The following is a 13462-nucleotide window of genomic DNA, read 5'->3' as shown; positions in this document are numbered from 1 at the left end:
TGTATTATTTTCCTGCTTGCTCATTACACTTATGTCACACTCTTTCTTTTCTAAGACATATGAAGCTCATTTTCTCTCCAGGGCTTTGCTCAGACCACTTGTTCCCTTTTCCTGGAATGAGCTCCTCTTTCCCAAATTACTTCTCACTCACTTACTCTACCCAACCCCCATGTATATACCAAGCTTTGCCATCAGTTTAACACAGGCTTATGCTCTACCTCCTCAGCTCGAACTCAGTTTCTCTGAAAGGACCTCCCTGACTTTTCAGATCAAGTTCTCATTTAAAATACATTTTTCTGAAAGGGAAGAAAGCCAGTGTAGCTGAAGCATATGGAGCAAGAGTGCAGTGATGTGATGTGGGTTTGGCAAAGTAGGCAGGGGACACACCTAGGAGGGACTTACAGGCCTAGTTGACAATTTAGTTAGTAGTAGTGTAAGAAAAATAGAAAACCACTAAAGAAAATAATAGTGATCAGATTTGGGTTTTGAAGAAATCACTCTGGCTGTTCTATGAAGAATCTGCTTAAATAGGGGGAATGAGGTACACAAAGAGACCAGTTAAGAGGATGTCTGTAGTAGTCCTTGGAAGAGAAAATGGTGGCTTAGATGAGGATGGTGACACTGGAGGTACAGAGAAGTTAGTAAGTACCAAATATATTAACAAAGTGAAATCAAATCAATAAACCTTGAATGATGAGATTTGGAGAGTGAAGGAGAAGGTAGTGTCCAACACTGCCTAGCCCTGGCTTGTGCAATTAAATGAATGGTGGAAGAACAGTTTTTAGGGGTATTTATGTTTGTGGCAGAGATAGGGTAGAAGGTTGGTAGGACAGTGGTGGGGTTGTGGACTAGCTCTAGATTTGTTTTAAGGTTTGTAAATTGCTTAGTAGAGTGCTTTATTGTACTATTACAGTGTTATAATAATCATAGCTGACACTAAATACATACTTGTGCTGGCCCCCGTTCTACATGCTTCACATGTATTAAGTCACTTAGACATCAATAAGTGATAATGTTTATTATTCCATCATTATCATTATCATTATTGCTATATATACTGCAGGGACAGAGTTAGTTAACACAAGCAATTTCTTTCTATCCAATTCTACTTTTGATTGACTCCACACAGACAACTACCATATAGTGTAGGCACATTATTCAGAGAAATTACAGTGCAATTGATTAGATTTTAGCTGCTTTCAGTTCTATTCTAATCCTGAGGGCACATCCTGGACTAGTGACCTTGTTTAGCCTTGAACATTTCCATGTATGTAACCTATCTACAAACCTGTATTCAGAGTGGGTTACATTTGTCTGTGTGTTGATTCCTATTAACTTCATTCTTATAAAGTGATTATATTTGGAATTATCCCCAAATTTTCATGGTTATTTACTAAAGCCACATATATACTGACTAGAGAATTCTTGCCCAATCTAGGACAAAGAGCTCAATAGGCTTAAAAATAAAAAGGTCAATTTTTTAGAAAGTCTGCTCATCTAAGAAACCCAACTTGTAGCCTTTTTATTTTTGAAAATTCAGGTTTATACACTGAAGGTAGAAAACCTCTTAGAACTTTCTCTGGCCTAAATGCTGACAATTTGAGGACCTCAAAATGCTTATGTATAGCTCATTTAGGAAGATCTGCAAACTAGCTGAACTAGCCCTGAACTATAATATTTTGAAATATCATAATATATGAAGATTGAACAGGTATGTTGGGAATTGATTCAAATTGGCAGGTTGCCTGCTGATGTCACTTTTGATCATTAGCACCACCTTTGCTTTATCTGGAAATAGATCTGTATTTGCCTATTAAGTTGGGAGGGTAAAAAACAGAACATGTTATTTTTATTATGCAAGAAAACATCATCAGCAGATATCCATTGCACCGGACAGGCAACAGTATCAATAGTATGTCTTCCTCTGAGCTTGATTTTAGATGGAAACACTTGGACCAAAATAAAACAAAACAAGACAAAACAACAGTGGCATCCGAAATGGTATTTAGATGTTCTTGGAGACGTGAAAACATGGATTATTGTATAGGCTTACAACCTCTTCATTTGGTTTCAAAATCTATTGCAGTGATCTCAGAACTTTAAATTTTGCCAAGGGTTGTGAAACAGAAAAGCAGGCATGACTAAAAAAATGACAGACTGAAATCATAAATGAGGTTTGGGATACAATACAGTCTGTGAAACTCAGCTCAACCTCACTAGCCACATTCACCCCCAATTACAAAACAATCAGCAAAAACCTCCTCTAATGAGGGATTCACAAAGAAGACACTTGTTAGGATTTATATGCAAGGAAAGCTCATTGATTCACAGAGAAGATGATACAGGAAGCTGAGTAACTATAGCTGCCAAAAACCAGGATGAATAGCAACTCACAACTGGACTATTCGCAATATATGGAACTAGGAAAAGCTGCCTTATTCTCTTCATGATGGCTGTTGCACTTTGGAGCTATCCACACCACCAAGGAAGAAAGCTGGAGCCCAAGAGGCAGCCTGTGCCCTTACTCTGAAGTTGATTTGCCCAGCCAGGCAAATGCATGCGGGAGGTTTGACTTTGTTGTTCACACTGGTCCAGATGGTGCTGTCCAAAGCCAGAATCTTTGGGCCACCAGAGCAGCATGGAGAAGCTTTCAGCTCCTCCTGAATCAAATTCTGGCTCTTGCAGCAGGCAAGTCATGGAAGAGTGCCAAATGTTCCCGCCAAAAAGCTACTGAATTCTCTTTCTTTTTTACTTTCATCCAACTCTTTTCTTGAAATATTAGAGTTGTAAAATATGAGTTAAGATTTTTTTTCATTTTTAAGACTATTTCTGATGCTTTGAATCATGACATCATCCAAAATTAAGTTCTAAAATTAAAGCTCTTCATTTACATTTTTCTTCAAACTGTAATTGATTTAGAAATAAATTCTTGTGTTTAAAATGAAGAGTACAGTCTGTAAATAATTTTCTTTAACTGATAAGCCCTTCACAACTTTACATGGCTTGCCAATTGATACTGACTGAACCTTGTCACTAGAACAGGGTTTACAAGTGACCCTTCTACACCATATTACAGGGATTTTGATTCACAACTTTCAGAACTGCTTTTGCCTGTATTTAGATCTGTACATAGATCTGTATTTACCTATTAAGTACTAATCCTAAGTACTTTGTCTTATGTATGGATGATCATCTGTACCTTATCACAAGCTCCTTTAAGAGCAGAGGCTGTGTCTTTGTCATGTTTTCATGCCTCTATTCTCCTTCCTTCCAATACAGTGTAGTGCTTTGCAGAGTAAACGTTCTAAAATGTTTACTAAAAGTAGAGGAAGTTTTATTCCAGTCACTTATTTCACCCTTAAAGGTGACTCATTGTTTTTTCTCTTATCCCACATCACAAGCTAAGAGAGGTAAGTGTTTTTCTGTAGTGATGCCCTGAGTTTTCTCAGAAACAAGGTCATGTAGACCAGATAGAGAAAGGATAGAAAAAGTGCTATTAAGTGGTTCAGCCTGGTTCCTAGAATTCATTAAGTTTATTGCCACATTTTCTTTTAGTTTTCCAACAACTTCAGGGTCCAGGCTTGTGAGGAAAGACTCATTTTCTTGGTTGGGAAATGTCATTATTATTATTTAATTTGTCAAAATTAACAGTGATAACTAATAATCAAATAGAACAATTGTAACAATATACTGTAACAAAAGTTATGTGAATGTGGTCTCTCTCAAAATATCTTATTATAATGTACTCACCCTTCTTTTTGTGATGATGTGAGATGATAAAATGCCTACGTGATGAGATGAAGTGAGGTGAATGATGTGAGCATTGTGATTTAGTGTTAGGTTACCAGTGACCTTCTGGTAATATGATACATCAGAAGGAGAATCATCTGCTTCTGGACTGCAGTGGACTGCCAGTAACTGAAACTGCAGAAGGTGAAACTGTGGACATGTGGGGACTACTATATGTTTTTATTGTTGTTGTTCCAAATTTTGCTTGTCATTGCTAAACGAGTGACTTATCACTTCCTTTAAAGGTAAAGTTTAAACTCCTTAACCTGGTTTCCAAGATCTTCTGTATCTAGCCTTAAATAGCTTTCTTAAATATATCTCATGATTTCCTTTAAGAAACAAATGAATCTAATCAATGTTCCTAAAATATGCTTTGTATATCCCCTTGTTTGTATCTTTGTTTCTACTGTTCAGTCTTAAGAATGTTATTCATATTCCTTTCTGCCAGTGCAATTATTATTTGTCTTTTCAGGTGCAACTCCAGAGTTAAACACAATACGTGGTACAATAATGATTTATTGAATGAATGGATAGATCCAAGTCATTCTTCACCTAGAAGTTGTTCCTGCTTGCTTGAGCCCATAATGGTGTTTTCTCTTTTAGAATTTATATTATACTGAGTATCTCTGCAAATAGTTTGGTTCTTAGCAAATTTTCCTCACATTTTTTAATTTGAATATGTCTTTCTAGAGTTTAGCTAATTCTAAACTTCTTTTGGGCAAGTACTAACTACATCTTTTACATTTGGCATCTGTCACATAGCCAAGCACAGTTTCTCATATAGTCAGCTTATAATGTACATGCGTAGATTATTCACCAGTGCTCAGTAACTACTTGATGTCAAATCAAATATGGAAGTAGAGATAGTAATATAGACTGAGTCTTTTTTAGTCATTTGCCCCCTGTGAATTGACTGACCCCTCTCCTTACAGCCTCTATATTTTTAAAGTAAAAATTGATATTATGTAGCTTTTTTGGGGGGCGGGGTAAAACCTTTGATTTTTCTAGGATTTTTAAGGTAATTGTCTTATAAGACAATATTATGTCAATACTTCCAAATTATATATGATGAAATACAGCAAAAGTTAAATCTACACTGCTGGAAAAACCAACAACAACAACACTCATGGATGACAACCTAGTTGGCCCTGTACTTCGGCTACCTTTGATGATTAAACCATATATTGATTTGATCATTTACAAATCAATTGCGAGAATAAAAAAACAAATCAACCAACCCAGCAAATCTACATGCCATGCAAATTGTAACACAACATATAATTTCTGTCTTTGTAACTATATAGCTGAATAAGGATGTTTTGTCTACATGCTAACAGAAAGATGGATAGCAACATTGCTGCTCATAGATACCTAAGAAGATACAGCTTTACCCATTGGAACCGGAGGCTATTAATTTCAATAAATACATATTGCTCTGTGAATAATTAAAAATATGAGCAAGACTAAATCAGGAGGTATGATTCCTTATTAAGTGAGAAACTAGTGAAGAGAGGGGAAATTAGATAATGTATTACAATTCTTTGGGGACGGGTGATCTCCAATATTCACTTCCTGTTGTTTTTATAGATCCCTAAGAAACATTCTAACTGATGCAAAGAATAAAGGTATAATGTGGCAAGGGATTGGGACTCAAAGTCACCCAGCATATGGAATTCTAGAATTCTCAAATTATAATTTATATTGGTATGCATGTGTGTGAATGTATGTGTGTACATGTGTGTTTGCATGTTTATAAGAAAAAGAGAGGAAGAAAAGGAAAAAGAGAAAAGGGTCTTAGTTATAATGTATTTGATTATAAGTAACAGAGGTACTCTAAGAGTAGCTTAAGTGAAAAGGGGGAAACCCAGGTAGGAAAGGCAGTTTTGGCCTCATGGGCAACTGGAAACAATGACTAGAAAGCTGCCAAGAAACTAGGAAGCTTTTTTTTCTTTTACCCTTCTCAATCCAGATCAACTTTTATAATATCAACAAATACAGCATATTCAAAAACAGCCTCCTTGCAGCTTCTGATTTTCTATGTTCTCCATTTACCCAAATAGCAGAGGCTGACCCACATCACTTCATCACAAGTCCAAATTCCTAGGAGAAGAATCTGCTTGGCACATCTTGAAGTAAATGTTCACTCTCATTGATCAGCTGTGGATTAGGGGAAGGCCTAGAAGAAATATCAGCCCAGATATAACAGCTGGCACCCACCTCTGTTGGAAGATTGTAGGAAATGGGGTCATGGGATTGGCAGACACCCTAAAAAGTAAATATAGATAGAGATAGGGGAAGGAAAGAAGCAGAAAAAGGGAAAATCTAATTATCTTAGTGTTATATAGTCATTTAGTTTTGCTATATTTAGTACATAATTCAGGGCAATTGCTATTTTTGATTGTATTCTTTATTGTTACTATTCTGCTTACATTATCTGATGAGTTTTTAAAACTTTATATTTTGATGAATTATGTGTAATTATAATTCAGTGGTAGTTTATTACACACATAATCTAATTTTCCATCCTAAATAAAACATCTAAATGAAAATTTGAATATGCCTTTTATGTGTTCATTAACACAATATGTAAAATCAAGATGGTGCATAGAATCCTCTATGCAGTGCCCTACCTTGGTGAGGCAGAATTTACCATTAACGTCCAATTCCCTTATATTTTTATTTATTTATTTATTTATTTATTTATTAAAATTTTTTTAGATTTTATTTATTTGAGAGAGAGAGAGAGAGAACAAGCAGGGGGAACAGCAGAGGGAGAGGGAGAAGCAGACTCTCCACTGAGCAGAGAGCCTGATGCGGGGCTCGATCCCAGGACCCCAGGATCATGACCTGAGCCGAAGGCAGACGCTTAACGACTGAGCCACCCAGGCGCCCCTCTCTTATATTTTTAAAAGTGTCCATCTCCATTAGCTGGAGTTAAAATGACATATTTATAATATTAAATAGTTTTACATACAGCAGCTATATTTTATCATGCTCATGTCTAAAAATGCTTACTTTTCTTTCAACCTCATTACAAGGATATTTTTAATTAACTGAATTGCTGTGTCATCTTTCATTTCTTTTAACAATATCCGTGGAAAGTTCACAATGAATTGTGACACTAAGCATTGAATTTTATGAGCTCTGTCAGTCCTGTGGGGTATTCAAACAATTTAACCTGATATGGATAAGGCAACTGTAACATATGGGAACAGAGGAGCTGTGAGGCTGGCAAAACTTACGTTGGTAGTAGCTAATAGAAAAAAAATAATAAAAGACTTAGGAAAAAAAAGTTTTTATATTATAAAATACATTCAAATGTAAATATGTATTGAAAAGATAACATATATGCAAATGAGATTTTTGAGGGGCAAAAAGGGCTAAGGACGAATGCACTGATGAAATGATTGCACTGAAGCACTCTGCTTTATTTACTGTAACCAGATTGGTGATGTGGAAAAAGTACTGGGCTAGAAGTTAAGTGACCCGGGTTCTAGCTCTGGGTGAGACATTTATGGGGTGTGTGACTTTAGACAAGTCACTTATCTTTCCTGAGTCTCAGTTTCCTTAGTGACAAAATAAAAGTGTAGGACAAAATGACCTTTAAGGTACCCTTCAGCCATTTGATCCTATGATATAAAATGATTTGTAGAATTGTAATTTTTGATTCTGCTAATCCATGCAATTTCATTCTGTCAGGGGTTGGTATCAACAATTGATGTGATTCAATGACACCTATAAAAAGACTGTTTAGTTTGCATATCTCCTTTCTTTTCCCTGAGGTTGCATATCTTGTTCATGCTGCCTTGACTTCTCCTTGGTGATGAGAAAGGAATTTCATTTGCAGGAAGAAGCTGAGGTAGGCTGGGTGCCCTCTGATGAATGGGAAGCCATGGGAAAGGTAGCAGCCTGGAACATGTTCAGTTCCACCTCTTTCTTTTGGCACTTTCACACTGTGTAATAATGGTGCTAGATTGGGGACTGGCATAATAGAAGGTTGACAATTGTGCAGGACAGAAATGCAGACTAAAAGCAATGAGGTTATCAGGTGGCATCCTCTTCACTCTATCTCAGGCAAACTTCAGGATTGGAGAAAAGGCTAAAAATGTGAACCAATTTGTAATTTGGAGATAGAAGAATTCGTTTTCTAATAGGATGGCTAAATTGTATATTAAAAGAGAAACTTTTATTAAAGCAGTTCTACCAAAGTGACTCTAATTAAGAAGTAGAGCAATTTTCATCATGTAAATTATGTTTTTAAATTAGATTTAAATAACACAGTAATACTTTTATTCATGTTATCCACCATTTAAAAGAAATAAATAATTTGGTTAACTCCCTGCATTTTCACAAGATGAAATTCCATCACAATCTTTGAGTAATTGAAACTGTGATGATTTTTAAAACCATCCAATTACAGGAATTCAATTCAATTATTTTTCTAATAAAATTAATTTTCACTTACATGTGTCTGTCATTTCCTGTCAATGAGGATGTTTTAAAAATCTTTTTCTGATGAATCTTTTTCTGGATATTATTGTATCTGTAGAGAGATATTCACTAATATTGTCAGATAAATTTAGAGCTCATAAAAGAAGGCATGATTATAAATTTTAGTATGTCTATTTATCTTTCTTTTTCTGCCGGTATCAATAAACAATTGTGAATGTTTTTCAGTAACCTATTGATCATAGTACATTGAGTGGAAGTCTGGAATTTTATAAATAATTTAATGGAAATGTTAATGCAGGCATATTCTATTTAGATAGTAATGCCATAATAGAGATAAGACTAACTGGACCAGTCCATCTTAACATTCTGAGAATTATTATCTTTTTCTGATTTGACAGAATAAAAATTGAGGGAATTCAGGCCAGTGTGATTGTGAGGCTTTGCCCTCTATTCACCCTTAACTGTAGTTTTAAGATTGGAGAAAAAAATGTAAGAGCATCAGAAAAATTTAAAGTTCAATTAATTATTTAACTGATCCCTGTCCAGACATTTATTCAGTGTGCCCACACATGTCCCAGGCATTGTGTTAAGCCTTGGGGATGCAGAGATTAATCAACCTGGTTCCAACTCTCAAAGAGGTCACAGTTCTCCAATTAGTTTCTGTATAATACAGGGTAGGAAAGTTATATAATGTCCAGGGACTGGGTGTGTGCTCAGGGCTGGGCAGTGCAATGGATAGAAGGAGGGGTTTATAGGAACAAGCTGTGATAATTTCTGCCTCAGCAAAGTCAGTTTACTGACTCAGATCCACAGTCAATAAAACTTATTTTGGAAAAATGGTTCCTTTCTCCTAGAGTCTCCTGCTCCCTTCAATTGTAAGGAGTTAATTTGTTTCATCTCTCAGGAGTGAGAAATGGACAACAAGTAGAGTGGAATTTGGAAGCCAAAAGAGAGAGAGAAATAAATTTATTTAAGACCCAAACCATGCTTTTAAACCATGGACCCCTGTGTAGAGTTATTATAGGTCTAAATATTGTTGTACTGTATATCCAAAGGTTTGGATCACTTTTAGTGTAATTACAAAATCTATGTTTTAAAGATCAGCCAATGAATTAAACATGTGCATGGTAGATTTTTTCATTGCTCTACCATTTCAAAGATACAATCCAGTGGAGAAGGCAATGTGCCTGACGTACAATGAAATCAGGTTGAAATCAGGTTCTGTTATCTAGCAGGCTTTCTTGGAAATATATAAGGTTGAAAAGGAGAAAAAAGTGAACTCAGTTTTTTAGGAGTAAATGTGGGCTGTAGTTACACAATTATAAAGTAGTTGCCCTAAAGTGAAAAATACATTTAACTATGGCAAAAATTACAGTTAACAATGTGTGGGCTCATTGAAACAAATAGAAACACATGGATCTATAAGTTAAATGCACTCTTGAACTGAAGCCCATTGTGCAGTTGAAGGGGAGTGTGTGAGGAAGACCTGGCACTGTTGAGTGTGTTAGGAAGTGGACAAGGAAAGAAGCCTTGGCATCAGCAGCCCAGAGAAACCAGAATTGTGGTAAAATAGGTTCTAAAGTTCTGAAAAAGAAATGATTACCAGTGAATCATCTGTTAGTGACCAAGAAAATGAAGAAAGTTTATTTTAACAATATCAGGTAGCTTGAAAATATTAAAAAAATCAGAGTTGTTTCAGATATTAACAATATTGAGGGAAAAATTTCAGTGAGGTGCTACATAGTCTAGTAAAAGGTCTCTTTTGGTTTAACATCCTTATTAACAAGTGAGGTACATTAACTACATTCAAGGCTGATAGTGAATTAAGTTTTATTATTATTATTATTATTACAAACATCACAAAAAACAAAGATTTGCCAGGTTGCAAACATGGTAGAAAGACAAAAAGTAATGCCTAACTTGGACAGATTGAGAGTGAATACCCTGGATGGGAATATAATGCTTGTAGATATTGAGTGGTAAAGAAATAAATATAGGTGATATCTTTATCTGGCCTCTGCCAGATCCATTTCTGAACAACAGCAACAGCATAAACAACCACATCAGTAAAAAATATTTAGAGATGTCTTATTAAAATATGCAGAAGGGCAACATTAAAGTGCAAGAAAAAATAAAGTCCAAATAGTAAATCCATAAGATAAGAGTATTTGAGAATGTTTGTACAAAAGGCATCACATCTAAAACAGTGCTTGGAACAGAGGGTTGGTCTATAATACAAAATATGTGACATCAAGGGAGGCTCTTGATTAGCATTTATAAGAACTGTTTATAGAAGACTAAGTGAAGGGATTAGCTAGATCTGGACTATTGCTATTTTTCAAGGGGTCAGAGAATAAATTTCATGAACAGGAGTGAGCCGTTCCCCAAAATAGGCCTTATCTATGAAGGGTTGTCAGTCATTTTTACCTCACTTGTGCTAGGGTCACAGCAATGAGGAAATTTCCCCCCAGGAAATGTCAAACCTTTTATAAGCATACTATTTTAATTACCACAATCTAAATTTCCCACTGAGAGCAGATCCCTGTCCTTAGAGAGTTAACATTCTAATATGGCCACTTTAAGGAGGAAAACACTGGCCATATTTTGCAGTATATATGCAGTAGTAGACAAAGAGTTTTCAGCCCAATTCTTTGTGCAGGGGGGTGTACAACTGAAGAATGGAGTTCCTAGAGAAAACTGGTACTCTTTCTTTGAGGTAAAGTGCTCATATGTTTGAGTTAAATTACCTCTTTCAGGAAGACCATTTTGCTCTCTGATGAAGTAATTTAGTTCAAAAGGGTACCAATTCAGTATCATTAAACCTTTCAGGAGCTATATTTTCTGTTATAAGCAAATCCTGGATAAGGTAATTTGCTTCAATTAGATATCACTTTGAATCTGGGAGGGAGTGTTTTTTACTTACCTTACTCATAGTCATCAATTTTCTTTTGATTGCCCAGGTGTGTATGGAAATTTGTTATGTATTATATACAAGCTTAATAAAATAAGACCTAATCCAGTGTTCAAAGTAGCATATGTTTAGCAGTAACTTTGTACATGTCTCAGTTATTGTTAAACATGGATTAAGTCCTCAAGACTTACACCCTGGTCTGTTGAGGATATACAAAATATGGTCCTTCATTAAAAGGAGTTTGTAAAGTTTTTATTTTTGACAGGAAGGCACCTGAGGTAGACAATAAAACAGAGCTGGCCTAACTTTCATGGATGTGGTAAGAACTGACTTTTCAACAACTACGAAAGTGTTTTAAATATTAAACCTTACAAAACAACTAATCACATTTATTATTTAAAAGACATAATGGGAAGAAATAAACCAAGACAAATTTAGGGGAAATACCTGAATAAGTGCCCAATAAGAGCTCTTCTGATGACTAAAGAGTAGGTGAAGTTTAGTGGTAAAAAATCTATTACCACTGTGACTTAAAATGGGAATACAGGAAATGTGCTGGAGGAAAGTGAAAATCATTAGGGTGCTGCAATTTAAACATTAGGCAGTGACTAGCTGGCCACCTTCTTGGCTCCTTCGTTCATAACTTTTCAATAAATCTCACATTAATCAACACTTATTGTGCTTTGCCTACAGAATGATAGAAATAGTCGTGTTGTTCTTTTCACAGCCCTTCTTACTTAGGGTGTATTGCTGCACTTCAACAGCAAATGATGGAACACTACTTTGTTTGCCTGTGATCCAAGACACTTGTCAAGCATATCATAGACTTCCATATATTACAAATCTGGTGCTGTAAGAATTGAGATGCTAGTCAGAGTAAATTGTATTAGTTTTATTATTTAGCAATGCATTATACCTAAGACATTTTCTACCGCAAGAAACAGAATTGGTTTCAAAGGATAACCAATAACAACCAAACACCTCACTACCACAAAAAACCACATCTAGCTATATTTTCATTTGACCTTATTTATATCATATAGTATCTTATACACATTTGGGAAACTAGACAAAGAAAAATCTCTTTGATGTCTGACTTTTAAAAATTTGTTCTCCTCTATGGGGTAATATACATTGGCAACAATTATTTTGATAATCTAATCAACACATATTTGTTGTTGCTGTGTTACTATTTATACAGTAACTAAGGGGAGTTGAGCAGCTATTAGAGATGACACTCTGATCTGAGGACCAGTCAGCAGCTGGATGGAGTGGACCAGGGACCACTTATACCTGAGATGGACTACAGACTACCACATACCAGATTTGGAAATCCAAGTCAAATGTAGTAGGACAGTCTCACTGACAAACCAAGAGTGTCACCTGTACTTGAGGGGATCTCATCAACAGCAAGCACCTGTGGTATATTTCCAGGTGGAAATCCTGAGACAGGCATTCTTAACTGAGACACCAAGAGGTGGGTAAAGCAGTATTGGAATATTAAAGTAGCTGACTCCAAGGGAAAAGCCAGCTGACAATGTATTGATATATTTGAATCAGCTGACAATGTAATAAAGCTACCCATGAGAAAAAAAGGTAACTAAGAATATTTAATTGCTCTCTTTAAGCATTGTTAGAGGTATATGTGCTGATCACAGACATTTTTATTATCTGAAAACAAGGAATTACCTTCATCAAAATACAAATGGTTCCCAACTTATGATGATTTCACTTATGATTTTTTTAATATTATGATGGTGTGAAAGCAATACTCATTTAGTAGAAACTGTACTTAAAATTTTGAATGTTGATCTTTTTCCAGGCTAGTGATACACAGTATGATACTCTCTCATGATGCTGGGCAGTGGCAGCGAGCTCCAGTTCCCAGTCAGCCAAGTGAACACCAGGGAAAACAACTGATACACATTCAACTATTCTATTTTTCATATTCGGTACAGTATTCAATAAGTTATATGAGATATTCAACACTTTATTGTAAAATAGGCTTGGTGTTAGATGATTTTGTCCAATGGTAGGCTAATGTAAGTGTTCTGAGCATGTTTAAGTTGAGGAAGATTGGTAAATCAACCTAATTTCAATACTCCCTTTATGGAAAAGTCCAAGGGCTTATGACCCAGAGATCTTGGTATAGAAAGACATTTTATTAATTTAGTTATGTACCTGACTTCTTGGTAGTTCTAGCTATACTCAGGTTAAAAATACAATTGATTCTTGTTATTTGTGGTAGTTATGTTTTGTAATGTATAGAACCATTGCTCCTAGGGGAAATGCAAGGTTAGGTTCCTGTGA

General features: G+C 35.5%; 1 protein-coding gene across 1 annotated transcript; it reads left to right on the top strand.

Annotated features, from left to right (window-relative positions):
* Positions 1-12418: 12418 nt before the first annotated feature.
* On the top strand, positions 12419-12637 carry LOC116623095 (SNRPN upstream reading frame protein-like). Its single transcript, XM_032389973.1, has one exon. It carries the CDS (start codon positions 12419-12421, stop codon positions 12635-12637), a length of 219 nt encoding a protein of 72 aa, XP_032245864.1.
* Positions 12638-13462: the final 825 nt, after the last annotated feature.

Source organism: Phoca vitulina, unplaced genomic scaffold (genome assembly GCF_004348235.1).
Source record: "Phoca vitulina isolate PV1807 unplaced genomic scaffold, GSC_HSeal_1.0 scaffold57, whole genome shotgun sequence".
Classification (NCBI taxonomy): Eukaryota; Metazoa; Chordata; class Mammalia; order Carnivora; family Phocidae; genus Phoca; species Phoca vitulina.
Note: the sequence above shows the minus strand (reverse complement) of the source record. Positions and strands in the feature narration are given on the sequence as shown.

What these genes read in the sequence shown, in the direction of transcription:
- LOC116623095 (XM_032389973.1), top strand. Translation starts at nt 12,419, where the DNA reads ATGGAGTGGACCAGGGACCACTTATACCTGAGATGGACTACAGACTAC.